At 57.9% G+C, this 18553-nt stretch overlaps 1 protein-coding gene across 2 annotated transcripts; it reads right to left on the minus strand.

Moving 5' to 3' along the window:
- Positions 1 to 14162: 14162 nt before the first annotated feature.
- On the minus strand, positions 14163 to 17326 carry SCRT1 (scratch family transcriptional repressor 1). Of its 2 annotated transcripts, none has more exons than XM_038391213.2 (2): positions 16285 to 17326; positions 14163 to 14951 (listed from the first exon to the last, which is right to left on the minus strand). In XM_038391213.2, exons 1-2 carry the CDS (start codon positions 16397 to 16399, stop codon positions 14227 to 14229), a joined length of 840 nt encoding a protein of 279 aa, XP_038247141.1. In that variant the 5' UTR covers positions 16400 to 17326; the 3' UTR covers positions 14163 to 14226. The 2 variants fall into 2 exon arrangements, with proteins under 2 accessions (XP_038247141.1, XP_038247140.1); XM_038391212.2 differs by having other exon boundaries at positions 14163 to 14954.
- Positions 17327 to 18553: the final 1227 nt, after the last annotated feature.

The raw sequence follows: 18553 nt of genomic DNA on the forward strand, positions 1-18553 counted from the left end.
TCGTGAGCTACAGCTCACTTCATGAAATGCATCCGATGAAGTGAGCTGTAGCTCATGAAAGCTTATGCTCTAATAAATTTGTTAGTCTCTAAGGTGCCACAAGTACTCCTGTTCTTTTTGCGAATACAGACTAACACAGCTGCTACTCTGAAACCTGTCATTATGCAAGGCACAGTTTTTTAACTTTCATAATTGACGTGGCAAAGCCAGAGGTGCCGGGGTTCTGATCTGCCAGGCCCAGAGGTGTTGGGGCTCTGAACTGTCAGACCCAGAAGTGCCAGAGCTCTGAACAGCCAAGCCCCGAGGTGAAGCACTGGGACAAGTCCTGCAGCTGTGAGGGTGAGAATCTCACTGTGGGGCACCTGCCATGCTGGGCAGGGTGAGGGCTGCAGGCTCTGAGATAGGGTTGGGGGGCAGAGGGTGTACCTGGGACATTTTGCCCCCTCAGTCACTGAAATCTGTCCATGAGGAAGGGCACATTGTAATTCTCCCAGAGAACAATCGGCCAGATGCCAGGGTGACAGGAGGGATATCTGCAAAGTCCCATGAGCTATTTCATTACCGCAGGTTGTCAGGGTCTCATAGTGAGCTGGCACCCTGTACCACAGTGTCTCCCAGCACTGAGCTGGGGTATTGGGGTCAGCAGGGACAGAGAGTGGGAGACCAGCCATGAGTGGGCCCCATGGGGACGAGAAGCTGACATCCCAAGAGGCAGTTGCAGGGCAGCTGAGCCTGACGGGCCCCGAATCTCAGCAATCTCCCAAAGGCAGGGCACCGAGACAAGGCTGGGAAGAGCTCATCCCTCCCACCCCTTCGGCTGTGGGAGGGAGGCCTGCAGCATCACTAGTTGGGGGGCAGTGAGTGAGCACGAGGTCTGGCTGGGAGCACAAGTGAGACGAGTCTGACGGTCTCAGCTGGCTCCCATGCAGAGCCATATCCCTGGCACAGAGTCACTGCACAGCTCTGAACGCTGGGTCTGGGGACAGGCACCGCAGAGACTAGTAGCGGCAGTGAGGAGCCAGCCTCGAAGGACTCATGGCTTGCCGATCAATCAGGGAGCTGACCCATGGGTCTGAGAGGTCACAGAGCCCAGCTGGGACATGGTAGCTTCCTGGCCTCCTCCAGATGCTGGCTACCCCTTCCTGCCTCCCAGAGGGGTCCCACGGGGCCCTTCCCCCACAGGGGCAGCCTGTCGGTGCGATGGTCCTGCCCCAGCAGCCTGCTGTATCCCGTCGGGCTCTGGCCCCTCCACAATCAATCCAGTCTCTGTCTCTTGGAAGCTCACTGAGGGCCCGGCCCCGCCTGGCCTGACACTGCGGGCATGAGCATGGTGCTCTCTAGCGGTGGCAGCCAAAAGCCCAGTCTGACCCCGGATACCAGCACAAGCCCCTCTTGCTCCGACGTGCTCCTGGAGCCGCATGTCCTGGGCTCTGTCCCCACTGTGGAGTCTGCACCCCCCCAGTCCCACAGCCTGCAGCCCAGGCTGCTGTACCCTGCCCCCCTCGGCCATGCCCCCATCCCTGGGGCAGCCTCGCCACCCACGCACCCTCTCAGCAGCTTTGGAACCCCAGCTGGAGCATGAACCCCCGTTTTCTCCTCAGGTCTGCAAGGCAGGGCCGAGTGCCAGGGACACCTGAGCAATGACACGTCCAGCTGTCGGTGCACATGACCTGCCTGGCCTGGTAGAGCCTCTGTACTGAGCTCTCAGGATCTCACAGAGCAGTCTGGTGATGCCAAGGCTGGGGAGGGGGGGCAGTTTGCTCCCACAGACGCAGGCAATGAGGCTGGTTTTAAAAAGGGCTGGATAAAGAGCAATAATAATGGTTGAGCAACTAGAGCAGAGGCCTGGGGCCCAGGACACCTGGGTTCTATTCCCAGCTCTACCAGTGACTTGCTGGGTGACATGGGCAAGTTGCTGCCCCTCTCTGTGCCTCATTTTCCACAAGGGTGCAATTGTTAGTGTTTCTATAATGCTCCACCAGTCAGGCACAAAGCCAAGGCTCCTGCCCCAAAGAGGGCCCATCCCCCGCGTGCACAGGGCATTGACTCCTGCCATGTGATATGGGTGCAACCCAGCTACACCTCATGGGACTGGTGCTTGGAACTACAGAGCCATTTCTTCCCACCACGAGGCTGCACTGGCCCCTTATCACAGCTGGGGGGCGGGGGAATGTGTTCAGAGCGGGGCATGGCGCCATGCTTCTGGCAGTTCTGCACTTTGTCACTGAGGCTGGAGTCTCTGCTCTCCAGCCAGGGGAAGGGCATTTGCAGAACCCTTTGGGGCCCACTCCTGAAATAGGCTGCAGGAGTGAGAGGCTGGAGAAACTGGGATTATGTCCAGCACTGGGGGGAGCCTGCCTGTGTCACCTCCCGCTGGGAGAGATGCTGACCCTCTCTAATGCTCCTTCCGTGTCTCCTAAGGACCCTCCTTAGCCCCCTGCAGCTTTCTGGGGGGGGGGGGTCCTTAGCCTCCTCTTTTCCCTCTGCACCTTAGCTTTGGGCAATCTCACTCATAAACACAAATCTATGACACACAGATCTACTGCTCTGCTTCTGACCTGCATCCTTCTGTCCAAACTAAAATCTTGGCCTGTCTCTAGCATCTCCTCAGGGATGTCTGGCCATCAGCTGAGACTCAGCATGGCTAAAACAGAGCTCCTAATCCCCGTCCCCCCACCCGCTCTCCTCCTTCCGATCACTGTGGACAATCCCACCATCCTGCCTGTCGCTCAGGCCTGTACCCTCGGTGTCATCTTCACCTCAGACCTCTCTCTAGATCCTCACAGCCAGGCTATGTCTAGGGCTTGGCGATTCTTTCTGCAGAACATCTCTGAGCTCCGCCCTTTCCTCTCCATCCACGCAGCTAAAACTCACCCTGGCTGCCCTCCTCTTGTGCCTTTAACACTGCAACCGGCCTCTCTCTGGCCTTGACAACTGCAGAGCGGCCCTGCTTTGCACTCAGAAATCTGGTGCAAGGATCATTTTCCTAGCCTGTCGCTTTGACCATGACGCCCCTTCTCTCTGCATCTCTCCCCGGCTGGCGCCCTCTTCTCTAGTGCATCAAACATAAACTGCTTGTCTTCACGGCCTACCCCCACCCATCCCATCATCTCACTCACTAGCATGCTGTCCAGTCTCTTTAGCAATGATCCCAGCCTCCATCATCCACACGTTAAAATATCCCCTGCTGCCTGCCAGACTGACCAGTGAGGCCTCATTGTGTCCTTGTTCTCCCCGTTGATCTGGCTGTATCTACCTGTAGTCTCGTCTCAGTCGTAGATTGTACGTTCTTTGGGGCAGGGCCTGTGTTTTTGTTTTACGGTTTGTATAGGGCCTAGCACAGTGGGGGCCAGGCCCAACCATAGAACTCCTAGGCCCAAACACAAATGCTGATAGGTGCCGCGTGAAAGAATCTGAACTCTACAGAGGTGAGTGAGGACAGCCTGGTCTCTTGCTTGTGATGTCCTGACCTACCCTCCTCCCCATTTGCAAGGCATCACACCTTCAGGGTGGGTGTGGAAAAAGGGCGACTGGAAGTGGGGGGAGGGCCTCTCCTGAGAGCACAGGAAGGAAGCCAGGAAGGTGGGAGAATTTGATGCCTTCCCAAGCAGGGGGTGAGGTCACAGATTCCAAGCCAGGGTACGGTTCCTCTGGATGTGGAAGTCAGCTGGGGAAGGTGGTGGGCTCAGGGGACAGTGTCACGGACGGTATTGGAACCTTTCTTTCCAGACACTGACATGTCATGATTGTGTTTCAGAGTGGGAGCCCTGAGCAATCTCACAGCACTCCACATTAACCACGACCTTGTCATGAACTTTTCATTTGGAAAGTCCCTTTGTTTTTTAAGGACATTTTGGCAACTCTGGTGTGAAAAACTCACCGCAGCTGGAGCTGCCACAGGCTGGGCAGAGAGAGTTGGGGTTGCACGTCTGGAGGAGGGTTAAACCTCCACGGTAGTTGCCCAGGTCTCCTGCAGAGTTTAGAAACGCTACAGGAGCCCATGCAGTGTATAAACCCTGCAGGAAGCTCCCTGGATCTCCTGAAGGCTGCAGCAATCCCAAAGAAGTTTCGAAGCTCTGCAGGAGCCCCAGCACTACCTCCTACTGTCCAGGGATCCCAGCCCGAGCGCTGAGGCGTTCGGAAACAGAGTAGGACCCCTCGTGACCATGGTCACTGTGAAGGACCCCGCCTGCTCTGTGGTAAATAACCTTTCAGTCACCCCGCAGCACTGTTCGTTATTGCTCTCTGCAACATATGCAGAATTCCAGGCCCAAGCTACTTTTGAGATATCCAGCGGCGAAGCCAGACGATCTCTCTAATTGTGAGCACCAGCCATTTTGCCAGTCCCGGATCTCATAAATGTCTTGTTCAATCCACCTCCAATTTGGGGGGGAAATCTCTGGAAGGAGACTCAATATACAAATTGAAGGCGAAACAGAGCTTCTTGGAACAGAGCAGAGGAGGTCAAAGTTGGCTTTCTACTGATGCATCCGATGAAGTGAGCTGTAGCTCACGAAAGCTTATGCTCAAATAAATGTATTAGTCTCTAAGGTGCCACAAGTCCTCCTTTTCTTTTTACTGAAAACTGTCTTGGAAGCCAGTACCACAGCCCCCTACTCACTCAAGTGAGGATTTGCCCAAGCTGTGACTGCAAGGGGAGAGCATGCCTCCTCCACCCCCCATCCTGCGCCCCACAGTTGGGACCGTGCCCGAGGGCTGTACTGGGGCCACCCCACTCCCTGTAGCCTAGACAGAGAAGCTGGAATACTTTGTGTTGTGAGGGTGCTGAGAGCATTGAACCAAACTATAAACCCTGGATATGATAGAAACCACTTGCAGCCAGGGGGGTGCAGCAGCCCTCCAGCACTCCTAGTTCCAGCACCTCTGGCCTGAGAAGTCCCCTGGGCAGAGTGGGAAAGGAAAGTGCCCCCACCCCTGCAGCCCTGGGTTTTCAGCTGGGCTGTGATTGGGAGGAAAGCTCCTTCTGCACAGCCAGGCCTGATTTCCCATCCAGCGCATCTGCAGCATCTTGAGCCAGCGGGTTTGAAATGAGCTTGCTCCCAACCCAGCCCAGCCACTGCAAGGAAGCCTGACTTCAGCGATGTCATTGCAGCTGTGGCGCCTCCACCGCAAAGCCCCCAGTTGCCTCTTTCGGAGGGAGGGAGTGAAGCTGGCCTGGGGCTGTGCCCTCCACACAGGCTCCTAAGGGGCCCGACCGCACTGGGCTCGTGGCTGCTTTAATGAGTTCAAGAGCTAGCTTCCAGCAACAGGTGAAGAGGCAAGGCGTGCGTGTGTGCGCCTGATTTCTGCATGCGGCGCATTACAGGCCTATCTGAGGCAGTTGGACTGAGCGTGTGCAGGCACGGGAGGCGCTGCAAAGAACAGGATGTGCCTGATTTTCCCTTTGGGGTTTGTTAAATCGATTGCAGAAGAAAGTGCTGAAATAGCGGTACAGACACTCTCCTGTGTGAGTCACTGAGCCTGGAACAGGGGCCAGAGACTGCTGACTCCAGGCATCTGCCAGACACTGAGCTCCATAGGAGGAAGAGGGGCGCAGGGGGTGGGGGGAGGGGAATGCTAGTTTCACCGGGAACCTCCCCACCCTGCCCGGAGTCTGCTCACCTTGGGCTTGCTGCAGGAGCAGTGAGGCTCCACCAGCAGTTTTGAGAGAGGAGCCAGGCTGTGGAGCAGGAAGAGGGGAATTCCTAGCTGGGGAGCCGTTGGGGACATGGAGGGGTTCAGGTACAGGCTTGGGCATTGGGAGATGTGAAGTCTATTCCTTGCTCTGCCAGTGACTTGCTGTGTGGCCTTTGGCAAGTGCCTTCCCCATGCCTTAGTTTCCTCATCCCTATAATAGGGACATGCTAACTTAGTAGGGCTGCATTAATAGGAGCGTTGCCAGCAGATGGAGGGAAGTGATTATTCCCCTCTATTCGGCACTGGTGAGGCCACACCTGGAGTATTGTGTCCAGTTTTGGGCCCCCCCACTAGAGAAGGGATATGGACAAATCAGAGATAGTCCAGCAGAGGGCAACGAAAATGATCAGGGGGCTGGAGCACATGACTTACGAGGAGAGGCTGAGGGAACTGAGGTTATTAAGTTGGCAGAAGAGAAGAATGAGGGGGGATTTGATAGCAGCCTTCAACTACCAGAAAGGGGATTCCAAAGAGGATGGATCTAGACTGTTCTCAGTGGTGGCAGATGACAGAATAAGGAGTAATGGTCTCAAGTTGCAGTGGGGGAGGTCTAGGTTGGATATTAGGAAACACTATTTCACTAGGAGGGTGGTGAAACACTGGAATCGGTTACCTAGGGAGGTGGTGGAATCTCCATCCTTAGAGGTTTTTAAGGTCAGGCTTGACAAAGCCCTGGCTGGGATGATTTAGTTGGGATTGGTCCTTTTTTGGGGTTGGACTAGGTGACCTCCTGAGGTCTCTTCCAATTTTAATCTTCTATGATTCTATGACTTACCTGGGGAGGTGGAGGAGGGCACTGCAAGGCTTAACAAACTAATGCTTAAATACCTTGGTGTCCAGTGCCTTGAACAGACCTGTACTGCCCCGTGCAAGGTTTGTTTCCCTGCTCCCTTACCTGTGCAGATGCCCTTTCCCAAGCTGTGTGGGGGTGGAAGAGGGGGGCATAGGTGCCCAAACTCTGCCCAGCTCCTAGCTCTCTGGGGAGCTCACCAGAAGGTTGAGGACTGCGTTTGATTTACATCCATAACACCATGTGCTGTGATTCCCTCAGCTCTCGCTAAGCCAGGTCAGGCCAGGTCAGCACCCACCGCTGCAGAGAGTGGGGGGAGCCACTCAGTAGGGAGCACTCTCCCCTCGCAGGCAGTGCTGACCCCAACACCCCACCCTGACGCAGGGGGAGCTGCGCTGCTACAGGGAACATGGGATTGAAACAACCACTCCTGGCCATTTAAAGATCCCATAGCCCCTCCCCCCCACAGAATAGGAGGGGTTAACCTTGGTTTCCTCATCACATTCCAGCTCGGGAAGCTATTCCACCCCTAACATCCCTCTGCATGTTCAACTAGATGCAGGGTTCTTCTTCACCTCACCTCCTCTGCTGAGCTGTCATGAACAGCGGCTGCATCACACCCCAGAGGTGGCTGCATTTCCAGGCTGTTTTGGGTGGCCCCCCAAGGTATTTCCTGTCTCCCTTACAGGCTGGCGCTGAGGCTGAACCAGTGAATGTTTCAGACCCCCCAGTGAAAGAGACTAGAGAAGTGCAGGGGGCTGACTGAATAATTATTAAAAAATGGAGCAGGCTGCAGCCACCCCACCTTGAACTCAAACAGATGGTGCGTGCAGAACACAGGGCAATCTCTAGTGCAGCAGAGCATGCTGGGATCTGTAGTCTCCAGGGGCGTCACTTTCCTATCCGAGATGAGGGAAGCTGTGGGAGGATGCTCATGGGGTATTGGCTCACTGGGCACGGGCTCTCCCCAGAGATGCCGAGGGCCCAGGGCTGCCTCCCTCTCCGCCTCCCTTCTGCCTCCATGCACAGTTTGGCGCAGCTGCCCCAGCTAGGCCAGGGAAGTTCTTCAGGCAGATTTGCTGGAACTCCTGCATGGCCAGGCCCGCACATCTGGGGCAGAGGAGCATGCGTGGCAGCCGGCCTCGGAGGATGCTAATGGAGGCTGGAGGTGGAACGATGCGGACAGAGGCCATATCAATGGACACAGGCCAGCCACAGGTGGTTGCAGAGAAATCGTCAGGCTTCTGGTTACAAGGTCTGGGGAAGAGGGGGCCTAGTAAGACCGTCCCATCTCCCAGCCATGGTGCTGTGTGCGATAGTCCCCCCCGCTCCCACCCCAGGCAATGTTTTGCTACTGAAGTAACCCAGCAATGCTTAATTTGTGCCTTTAGGCCTGGCGGTTCCGAGCCCCGGCCCCTCCGGGCCTGGCAAGGCTGAGCCCCGGCCCCTCTGGATTTCCTGCATCAGTTATGAAAGTAAAAAAAATTGCTTGAGCCCTGGCCCCTCTTTCATTACAAATTAAGCCCTGTCGCTCAACCTTTGACTGGGACCCAGAACAGGCTGGGGGAGGAGGGAAGATGGAGTCCAAGGCCACTCTCCCCATCCTCTGTTTGTTACCCCATCTGCTGCAGCGCTAGGCTGCTGATCCTGCACTCCCCTCGCATAGTGGGAGGAAGGGGTGGCAGCCTCATGACTAGGTGGGGAGGCCCTGGCACTACAGGAAGTGGAGCTGGTGGTTCAGCAGGGGGCGCTCTTCCCTCTCCAGCCACCCCACCCCTGTGTGTCTGCATGGTGCTAGGGGGCGCTGTGCTGAAGGGGGCAATACTATAGGGCAGAGCTGTTACAGTTCTCTTCCAGCCCCCTCCTAAACCCCACCCTGCTTCCCTCCATCCCACCACCCTGCTCCCCCTCCTAACTCCCACCCTGCTCCCCTCCATCCACCCCCCCTTTAATTCCCCTCCTGGAACCACTCCACCCCCCCCCCCCAATTCCCTGCACCCCCCAACCTGTAGCCCCTCCGTTCATCCCCTTCCTGATTCCTCACTCCCATCCCCCTCCCTTTGCCATCCTCATTCCCTGCATCCCCTCCCCCTTGTCTCCCCTCCCCCTCTGGGGGAGGGAGCTGGTCCCTCTTGCTCTCTGGCATCACAGGGCCCTGCCACACGTGTGGCCCAACACAAAGGCAGGTCCCCTCCTGTTGCATCTGCCTATGGCTGGGTCCCCAGCGCGCAGAGCTAAGGGGCCGGCCTGGCTCCCCTCCCTTCCCCCTCCAGCTCCTGCAAGGAACAACCCCGGGGGAGCTCTTCATGCTGCCCCCCGCCCAGCCCGGGCCAGGCCCCGCCAGCATCGCGCTTCCCCTCCCAGCTGTGCTGACACCTCCCCAGCCCCGGCGCTGAGCATGGAGTGTGCTGGCCGGGATCGCTGAGCTGGGCTGGGGCCTGCCAAGCTGGGGGGGAAGGCCGGGCCACGGGGTCAGGGGCAGGAGGTTAGAAGGGAGGTGAGCCTCATTGCACCTCCACCCCAGTCAGCGGGGCAGTCGGGTCCCCGGCCAGCAGGGAAGGGCCTCTCCCCACCCAGGGGCTGCTCTGGACGGGACCGGACCGGGGGCGCTGGAGGCTGTGTCCGGTTCCAACCATCGCTCCCTGCGCAGGAGCGCGGCCCAAGTGGCCGTAGCTCTGACTGAGCCGGCCGGGGACCTTAGCTCGGGCGGCCTCCCAGGGGACAGGGGAGCTGGAGTCTCTGAGCTGGGCCGCAGATTCCGCCCGACTCCTGCCCCCACCCCCCGGCAGCCCCCCTGGAAGCCCAGCGTGGCCTCTCAGCGTGTCCCGCGCAGCCTGCGCCCTGGGTGCATGTTCTCTCGCTGCCTGGGGGCTGGGTGGAATGGCGGTCCGGGGAGGGGTGGGGAAAGGGAAGAATGGGGGCGGGGGGTCCCCAGCTCCTTCACTGCGCTACGCCACTTGCTCGCTATTTGAACTGGTATTTTGAAATAAAATATTCATGAAAACCATGGTAGCCCGCCCAGCCAGGCAGAGCCCGCAAGGGGCACAGACCAGCCCCCTCCCCCACACACATGTTGGAATTAATTTGGTGCTATTTCCATTGCCTTTTACACACACACCTCCCCCTACAGCTCCCCGCATACATACAGACCTCCCCCCAAAGCTCCCTGCACTCCCCCACAACCCTTCCCTCTACAGCTCCCCCATAGACACACACCTCCCCCTACAGCTGCCCCCCATAGAGACAGTCCTCCCCCACAGCTCCCTGCACTCCCCCCACACCCCTTCCCCCTACAGCTCCCCCATAGACACACACCTCCCCCTACAGCTCCCCCCATACACACAGACCTCCCCCTACAGCTCTCTGCACTCCCCCATACCCCTTCCCCCCACAGCTCCCCCATACACAGACCTCCCCCACTCCCCCCACCATCTCCCCACAGACCTTGTCGAACCCCCCCCACAGCTTCCTGCACACCCACACACTCCACCCCAGAGCTCCCCCACCCCATACACACACATACCTCCTCCCACAGCTCCCTGCATACACACAGACCTCCCCCACAGCTGCCTGCACCCCCCCACACCGCTTCCCTCTACAGCTCCCCCATAAACACAGACGTCCCCCTACAGCTCCCCCCACACACAGAGCTTCCCCCACCGACCTTGTCCAACCCCCCCAGCTTCCTGCACACCCCCGCACACCCCTACTCCAGAGCTCCTCCACCCCATACACACACATACCTCCTCCTATAGCTCCACCCCCACACACAGACCTCCCCCACCCCATACACACACAGACCTCCCCCCACAGCTTCCCCCCCACAGATCCCTCCCCTACACGCACAGACCTCCGCCCACCGCCTGCCGCCACATCTCCCCCCCCCACATACCTTCCCCCACAGCTTCCTGCACACACCCACACACGCCCCTCCCCCCAGCTCCCCCGCCCCATACACTCATAGGCCTCCCTCCACCCCCAATGCACACAGCTCCCCGAGATCCCCCGCCCCAGCTCACTCCAGGAAGGTCCGTTGCCCTGAGGAGCGGGGAGTTCGCCAGGAGGCTCCGGGAGCTGTTTCCGCCCGTGCACGCACCGCTTCCCACTCCCCTCTGAGTAGCGGGGTGCCCCGGCCCCTCTCCCCCGGCCCGGCCCGGCCCGGGGCGCGGCGCGGCGCTTTGCAAACCGGTAGTCGCGACTTGCTGAGCCGAGGGGGTGCCGCGGGGGCCAGGGGCAGCACCAGGGGGTCCCGATCCTCCGGAGCCGGATAGCTGCAGGAGCTTGCTCCCGCGCCGGGTCCCTCGGGGCCTTTGTCCGCCGAGCCCGGCCTTTCAAAGCCGGGGCCCAGAGCGAGCCGGGCGCTCCCGGTCCCCAGCCGGGACCAGCCCCGGAGAGCTGCGGCCTTTGTTCGGCGCAGAACAATCCCGGGCCTTTGTGGGCAGGAGCGGGGCGGGGGGAGGGGGCTGCGGGGAGAGGCCCAGGGTCGCGCCGGCCCCTTTGTGCTCCGGCTCCCACGACCGGGGCCGCCCGGTGACCAATCAGCTTCCGCCTGGGTCGGGCTCCAGCGCCGGGCGCTCCAGCCCTGCAGAGCGCCGAGCCGGTCCCGGGCACCCGCAGGGCTGGGGGCGGCGCTGCGGGGGGCGGGGGGTCCAGGCAGCTGCTGCTCTCCCGGGAATTGCCTTTGTGTACCGGGGCTTGCTAAGATGGAGCCTGGGCGCTTGGTCCCCCCGACACGCCGGCCTGGCCCCATAACCGGGCTGGGCGGCGGGACTTGAGCGGAATGCGGGGAGCTGCGGGCTGGGGGCGCCCGGCCAGGGACAAGTCGCAGCCTCACTGGGGGCCCTGAAGGGCCTGGCTCCGGCTTCGCTGTATCCCGCTAGCCGCGGCCTGCGCCGGGAGAGGGGCCGGGGGGTGGCCCCCGGCACAAGCGACTCGCCTTTTTGCAACCCGAGCATGTGAGCGCCTGCCCGGAGCTGCTGGGAGGGCGGGGAAAAGCGCAGGGAGAGGCAGAGCGCAGCGCCTTCCCCCGCATGCAGCCCCCAGGCCAGGGCAGGATCTGGTTCAGGCTGCCGAGCACAGAGGAGGGGCTCACTCAGTGAACCTCAGGCCGAAACTGCTCCAGCAGTCGCTGATATGGGGGGTGGGGGTCTCGTTCCCACCTGGGGGGCTGCTGTAGGACGCTGGGCAAGAAGGATTTAAAAACAAAGCAACAAACAAAAAACCCTCTCTCCATAGTCCATTTTATTTTGTTTTCTTTTTATTGTGAAGTGCGCCAAGAGGCCTGGTGCCATTGTGCTTACTGGGACATCATTCAAATACTGGCTCAAAAAATTTTCCGGGGAAAAGTCTCCAGAAACAGATTTAGATTCTTTACAGCTTGTAAAAATCATGTAAATTTCCAAATGGTATTTACAAGGCATTCTTGCAATATACAGTTCCCTTTTTTATTTTAAGTACAAAAAACAGAGGTCTATCTAATACAAGTTCCTTCTACCTGAATTCTATTAAGTTTTATTTTTATTTTGTGCTGCTTTAAGTTATTCATAAAATGGAAAGACTAAAAGAGGAAGTGCTGTATAGGTAAAAAGATTAGGAGCATCCACATGGCGTTTACAAAATAAGGTGATGGCATGTTTTCCTGCCAAGAGGTGTGTTTAGTTCTTTGTGGGCTATCTGTATGCATGTGTGTGTGTCTGTCTGTCTCTCTGTGTGTGTGTCTGTCTCTCTCTCTCTGTGTGTGTGTCTGTGTGTGTGTGTCTGTGTCTAGAAATTTTGAACAGCTTGTCCAAGTATATCTATTTTTTTCTCCCAGATGCTTGAAATCTTTAAAAAAAAAAAAACTCTTAAAGCCGAGGTGGATGTTCCTTCAAGATTTGCTAGAAAAATGTAACTAAATTGCTTGCAGTTCCCCTGGTTAGCACCACAAGCCTATAATCCTAAAACTACAATGAAGTCAAAGGCAGGCAGTGCATACATTAGAAGAGAAGGAAGAATCATCATATATTCTATTACACTACATTGGCATAGTCCCTGATATTCGTTGCTATTAAGAATATTGGATTAAAATGTACCTGATTTCTCAGTAATACTATTTGTCTTAAAAATAACATGCATTACGTTAATTATTGCTCTATAAGTTCGGTATCGGACTCCTAAGGAGACATATTGCCCTCAAATATACTATCTAAAGTTTGGCAAATAAATAAATAACCAAAGAACTCAACCCAGTGATCAGAATCAAAAGCATCATAAAAGTGGCATAGATTTCAATCCTTTTTTTGCATGCAAAACTTCAAAGTGTTAGAAAGGGCGGCAACGAAAAATCGGTTCGTTCTTTCTTTTTTTCTTCAAAAAAGTGACGAAGACTTTGGCATAGCGAGGAGATATCGGCAACCAGCGGAGAGGAGGTTGGAAGTAAACAACCGTGCGCCTCAGATTCAACGCAAAATAAAGTCACTAAGGGGCTTCCCCCAAATAAATATACAAATAAATAAGGGGGGGGACCCCGAGTGTACATATCGATATATTAAAACAATCTGCGAAATAAATATATAATAAATCAACCCAGCCATTTACGAAAATAGAAATAGACACTTAAAAAAACCCCGTTGAAAATGAATCAAATAAAAACGTACCAAAGAGACTCGCGGTCAGGAATTAGTCGTTATTGTTTTACCTTTAAAGGTGGACACTTTGTGGTCATTGGCTGCGGAATACGAGTTTTACTTTGTGGGGTTTTTCTTCTTCTTCGCTTCAAAAAAGGTTGAACCTTTCGAAAGCAAGAGCCTGGAGGGAGAGGACATTGGATGCCCTTGCGGCTGGACTCCCGGCAAGGAGAGTCCGTTCCAAAGGTCCAGGCGAGGAGCAGCAGGAGATCTGAGTCAGTTTCCCAGGAAGGAGGAGGGGGGGATCTCGGTTGCTGTGCTCTGTACTAGGGGACGGGGGTGGGTGGGGGAGGTTGGAGAGGTCGGGGGAACTCCGAGGAGGGTTTGGAGAGCTGGGGGGGGGACTCTGGAGACGAATTAGAGAGGGGCACCCCGAGAGTGCTTGGAGAGGTGGGGAGGGAGATCCCGCCAGGAATGGGAGGGGTGAGGGGCTCCCGGAGACTGCTCGGAGGGGGAGGGGGACCCCGCCAGAGACCGGAGGGGGAGGGGCCCCAGAGAGTGCTCGGAGAGGTGGTGCGGGGGGACCCCGCCAAGCACGGGAGGGGCTCCCGGAGGGGGGAGGGGGACCCCACCACGGACGGGAGGGGGGAGGGGCTCCCGGAGAGTGCTCGGAGGGGGGAGGGGAACCCCGCCAGGCACGGGAGGAGCACCTGGAGAGGTGGGGAGGGGGGCCGCCGCCAGGAACGGGAGGGGGAAAGTGGAGGGGCTCCCGGAGAGTCCTCGGAGAGGTGGGGAGGGGAAACCCCGCCATGGAGGGGAGGGGAAGAAGGAAGGGGCACCCAGAGAGTGCTCGGAGAGGTGGGGAGGGGGGACCCCGCCTGGGACGGGAGGGGCACCCAGAGAGTGCTCGGAGAGGTGGGGAGGGGGGACCCCGCCTGGGACGGGAGGGGCACCCAGAGAGTGCTTGGAGAGGTGGGGAGGGGGACCCCGCCAGGGACTGGAGGGGGAGAGGGGAGGCGCTCCCGGAGAGTGCTCGGAGGGGGAGGGGGGACCCCGCCCGGGAGGAGGAGGAGGGAGGGGCACCCGCAGAGTGCTCGCAGGGGGAGGGGGACCCCGCCAGGGGACGCCCCCCGGTCAGGTCTCGATGGGGCTGAGCGGCGGGACGGCCCCCTTGAAGCAGGCCGACTCGTAGTGCTTGTTGAGATAGGACTTGAGGGCGAAGGTCTTGCTGCAGCGTTTGCACTTGAAGTGCTTGAAGGCCGAGTGGGTCTGCATGTGGGCCCGCAGGTTGGAGCGGTCGGCGAAGGCCTTGCCGCAGTGGGCGCAGCCGAAGGGCTTCTCGCCCGTGTGCGAGCGCATGTGGCCCTGCAGCAGCCAGGGCCGGCTGAAGGCCTTGCCGCAGATGTCACACTTGTGCTTGAGGTCGTGGGTGAGCAGGTGCATGGCCATGGCCGGCATGGAGACGTAGACCTTGCCGCAGGTCGGGCACTTCTTGGCCATCTTGCTGTCCAGGCTGCGGTGCGTCTGCTTGTGCCGGCTGAGGTTGGAGGAGGTGGCGTAGGTCTTGCCGCACTCGCTGCACCGGTGCCGCTGCAGGCTGCGCGCCCCGCTCACCACCTTGCGCCGCGACCGCCCGTCGGTGATGAAGAAGGCGTCCACCGTGTAGCCCTCGCTCACCGCCGCGTCCCCGTTGATGTACCCGGCCGCGATCTCCGAGTGCGGGCTGTCGGGCTGGTCCGAGTCCGGCGCGCCATAGTCCCCGTGCGCCCCCGGGTAGATCGGGTCAGGCGAGGGCACCTTGATGGCGCTTTCGCTTTCGCCTTCATAGACCGACGGGGTGATGTAGTCACTGATGTACCCTGCTGGGAGCGGGCGGGGGAGGGGGAGACGGGGTGGGGGTGGGGGAGGGGGATGGAGCGGGAGAGACAAGAAGAGGCTTGTTAAATCATTGAGAGGCCTGGGGAGATTAGCTGGAGAGCTCTCTGGTTAATAGATGCAACAAGCTCGTCCTGCGAGGGGCCCCCCTTGGTTTGCCGACGGCGGGGGATGAAGTGCGTGGCGATGAACCAGGAGCCGGCTCTCCACTGTCATGCTAATGGCCGTGGCGTTTGATGAACCTTCCCCGCCAGCCACCCTCTTCATCATTCCCCGAGATTCCCTCTCGCTTCGCCGGCTGCCGGGCGCAGATAGGCAGAGAGAGAGGGAGGCTGGGCTGGGGAGATAGGGCAGCCGAGAGCTGCTTCGGCTCCTGCTAACTGGGGACGGCAACTCGGAGCACTCATTAAGATTCCTCTGAATGCAGAGCGAGGACATGAACGTGATGTGCCCCTCCCCCCGCCCCCCGAAAAGCCCCACAGCGGTGACACCTTCCTCTCAGGGTAACCCTCAAGGTCAGGTTTGTGGCTGAGCCTGAAGAGGGGGGCCCGCGGTGTGAGCTTCCCTTCCTTCCCAAGCCACTTCAGCCAATTTCCTCCCGATTATGCAACACGCTGCAGACATGCTGCAATCAACAAAAGCCAGGAGCCAGCGAAGTGAGCATCCCCCCTGGAAAGCAGGAGCTCTCCGATCAGCACCAGGGCTTGAGGCAGCCTCTCTGGGCCGGGGTCATGTCTAAGGGAACTTTTCACCCAGAGGTTTATTCACCTGGGGCACAATGAATCCACTAGCACCAGCCAGGATGGCCAGCCCACCGCGCGGGGAAGCCTGGAGGTGGCTAACAGTTGTCCTTGAACTTGTCTATCGGCAGACAAAAGGGCCTTCCAAACAAAACCATTTCTGCCACGGTGAATTCCAACCGCCGCCCCCCCCCCCGCCGTCCCCAGCTGTGATTTCTCCCCCCTCCCGCCCCCAGCTGTGATTTCTCCCCCACCCCTGCACCGCCTTGGTACCTTCTTTTTTTCGAGGTCTAATTTTAGTGCCTTGGTAGGAACAGAGCGACTGGGTTGCATTAAAACGTGCAGAGTCAACAACCTCTGAGAGGCAGAGCCCTGTTCAATAGGGCTCGCCGCAGGCTGCATTCCGGGGAAGGAGGCAGGCTGCACACAGGAATGTGGTCCCCGAGTGCGTTCACACGGCAAAGCCTCCCCAACAGAGGCCCCCGTGCAAGCAAACACACCCGCTCTCTAGCCAGCCAGACCACGGCCTGGAACATCTATACCAGCCACATAGATCTAGATCCGATCTGCTCTTTACCCTTGTCATGGAGCCGGGAGCTGAAGTCCGTTCTAGATCTGCCGTACGAGTTCTCTAGATCCGCCGAAGAAAAATCATCGAGTTTGACCTTTTTGACCAGGAAAGATCTTGGCATGGTTTCTAACCGCGACCGAAGAGGGAGAAACGCGGCAGCTGGCCGGTTGTTGCTGGATCAGCTATTAGAGGGGGAAAGAAACGGTCCCCCCCCACCCAAAAAAAATCTTTAAAAAAATTACAATTAGAAAACAGCTCCTGGCGCGCTATGGCTTTGTGGCTTGCTTTATGGTTTTGCTTGCTCAGACGTGCAGTTCCAAGCCCCGACCCGTGCTGCGGAGATGCCCAATCTCCGCCTGGTGCAATCAGTCCCTGTTCCAACCCAAGATCCAGCGGCTTTGGTGCGGCCGAGGAGGCGGCTGGCTGCCCGGGCCCTTCTTGTCGACCTCCAGCGCGGTCCAAAAGCCCCCCCTGAGTTCCAGGGGTCACCAGCACACAGCTGGCTCCTCAGACATCGCCCGCGAGTTCAGCACTGGACAGCTCCCAGCGATCGGGAGCGGCTCCAAGCTTCGGTTCCCGGCGCCGCGTCCTGCGCCGTGCGCTGCAATTCTTATTGTTCGGCTCAGGGCTGGCTGTTGTTTCTCGTCAGCACTGGACAGCTCCCAGGCTCTGCCGCAGCCGCTGTAGAAGGTCCTGAATTTCTGAAGACTCTCGGATCAGCTGTTTGGATTTATAATGCAGCGATCAGGTGGTGGACGGAAATGGAAGCGCTTAATTTAATCCATAAAAAAAAAAAAAAAAAAAAAAAACCTCCCGGGAACAGCAGTGAGACGAGCTGATTTAGTGACGCTGTTGTGAGTCGCCTCCTGCCCGGGCTTTTTGCAAGTTAGATCAAAAAGGGAGAAGGGAAGTAGGGAGACAGTGGGCCCTGTTGAGGCCCAGAGGCTCATCCCTATCTTTGACACCCCCCCCCCAGGCACTCAGGCAAGGTACAGAGGGGCAGCTCCGGAGCCGAGGAGCAGAGCACCGCCCTGGTGCGGCCGGACCAAATGAGAGGCTATTTCTTTGATTTATCGGTGCGGGAATAAGGAGGACCTGTGGTCTCTGTGATGCAATACAAAAGCTACATGTTCACTTTTTAATGAGGAACGTGCCAAGCTGGCTTGTCCTTTTGCTCCATCTGGTTTGGGAAGGCAGTGGGGTATAGTGGTTGGAGAGGATGTGGGAGCAGGACTCCTCGGTTCTACTCCCACCCCTGGGAGGTGAGTGCAGTCTAGTGGTTAGAGCTCTGGGAAGGGAGGGTGCTCCAGAGGTTACAGCCCAAGGTGGGAGGCAGGACACCTGGGTTCTATTCCACCCCTGGGAGATGAGTGCAGTCTAGTGGTTAGAGCAAACGCTGGGCGTCAGGACTCCTGGGTTCTTTCCCAGCTCTGGGAGGGGAGTGGGTTCTAGTGATTAGAGCAGAGGCTGGGCATCAGGACTCCTGGCTTTTACCCCAGCTGTGCGAGGAAGTATCACCCAGTGTTTAGAACAAGGGGGATGTGAACCAAGACTCCTGGCTTCTAGTCCTGGCCCAGCTAGTGACTGGCTGTGTGAGAGTGGGCCCAATGCTTCATTTCTCTGGGCCTCCACTTCTGGAAAGGAGTGGATAAGCGACACCCCCACATTCATGCTGTGAGACCCCATTAATTCACGCTTGCAAAATCCTTTCAGATCTTCCATGGAAGCTGTCCAATCAGTGCAAAGCAAGGGCAGCATTTTGAGTTTATTCCAGCGTTCATTCCTGCAATTGCAATACAACTCCATTAACAGTGGGTTAAATCGTGTGTGTACGGTGGTGTGGGGTCCTTCCTGGGCTTGCAATAGCTCAGTCCTTACTCAGCCAAGACTCCCATTGACTCACAGCCTGGATAAAGGCCTCAGGGGGTGACCCATTGTTGTTATTTACTCTCTGAACCCCGCCAGGGTGCTGGGCGCGCTGATAAGCAGCTGGGAACGCGCAGTCCCTGCACAAAGGACGTTGCAATCTAAAGGTTTGATCGATGGAAATAAATCAGAAGACAACAGACCCTGGGATTTGAAGTCCTCCCTCAAATACCTCCCCACCCACCCCCCCAGGGGTCCAGATCCTGAGCACCTCCCACTCCCATTGGTGCCGAAGCACCTCCCAGGGTCCCTTCTAGGGGCTTCGCCTGGCCTCTGGAATCTCCCCTCCCTCCCCTTGCAAGCGAGAAGCCGCCTCCTGCAGGATATTAAGTCAAACCTCCAGGTTGCA

This window comes from Dermochelys coriacea, chromosome 2 (genome assembly GCF_009764565.3).
Source record: "Dermochelys coriacea isolate rDerCor1 chromosome 2, rDerCor1.pri.v4, whole genome shotgun sequence".
Lineage (NCBI taxonomy): Eukaryota > Metazoa > Chordata > Testudines > Dermochelyidae > Dermochelys > Dermochelys coriacea.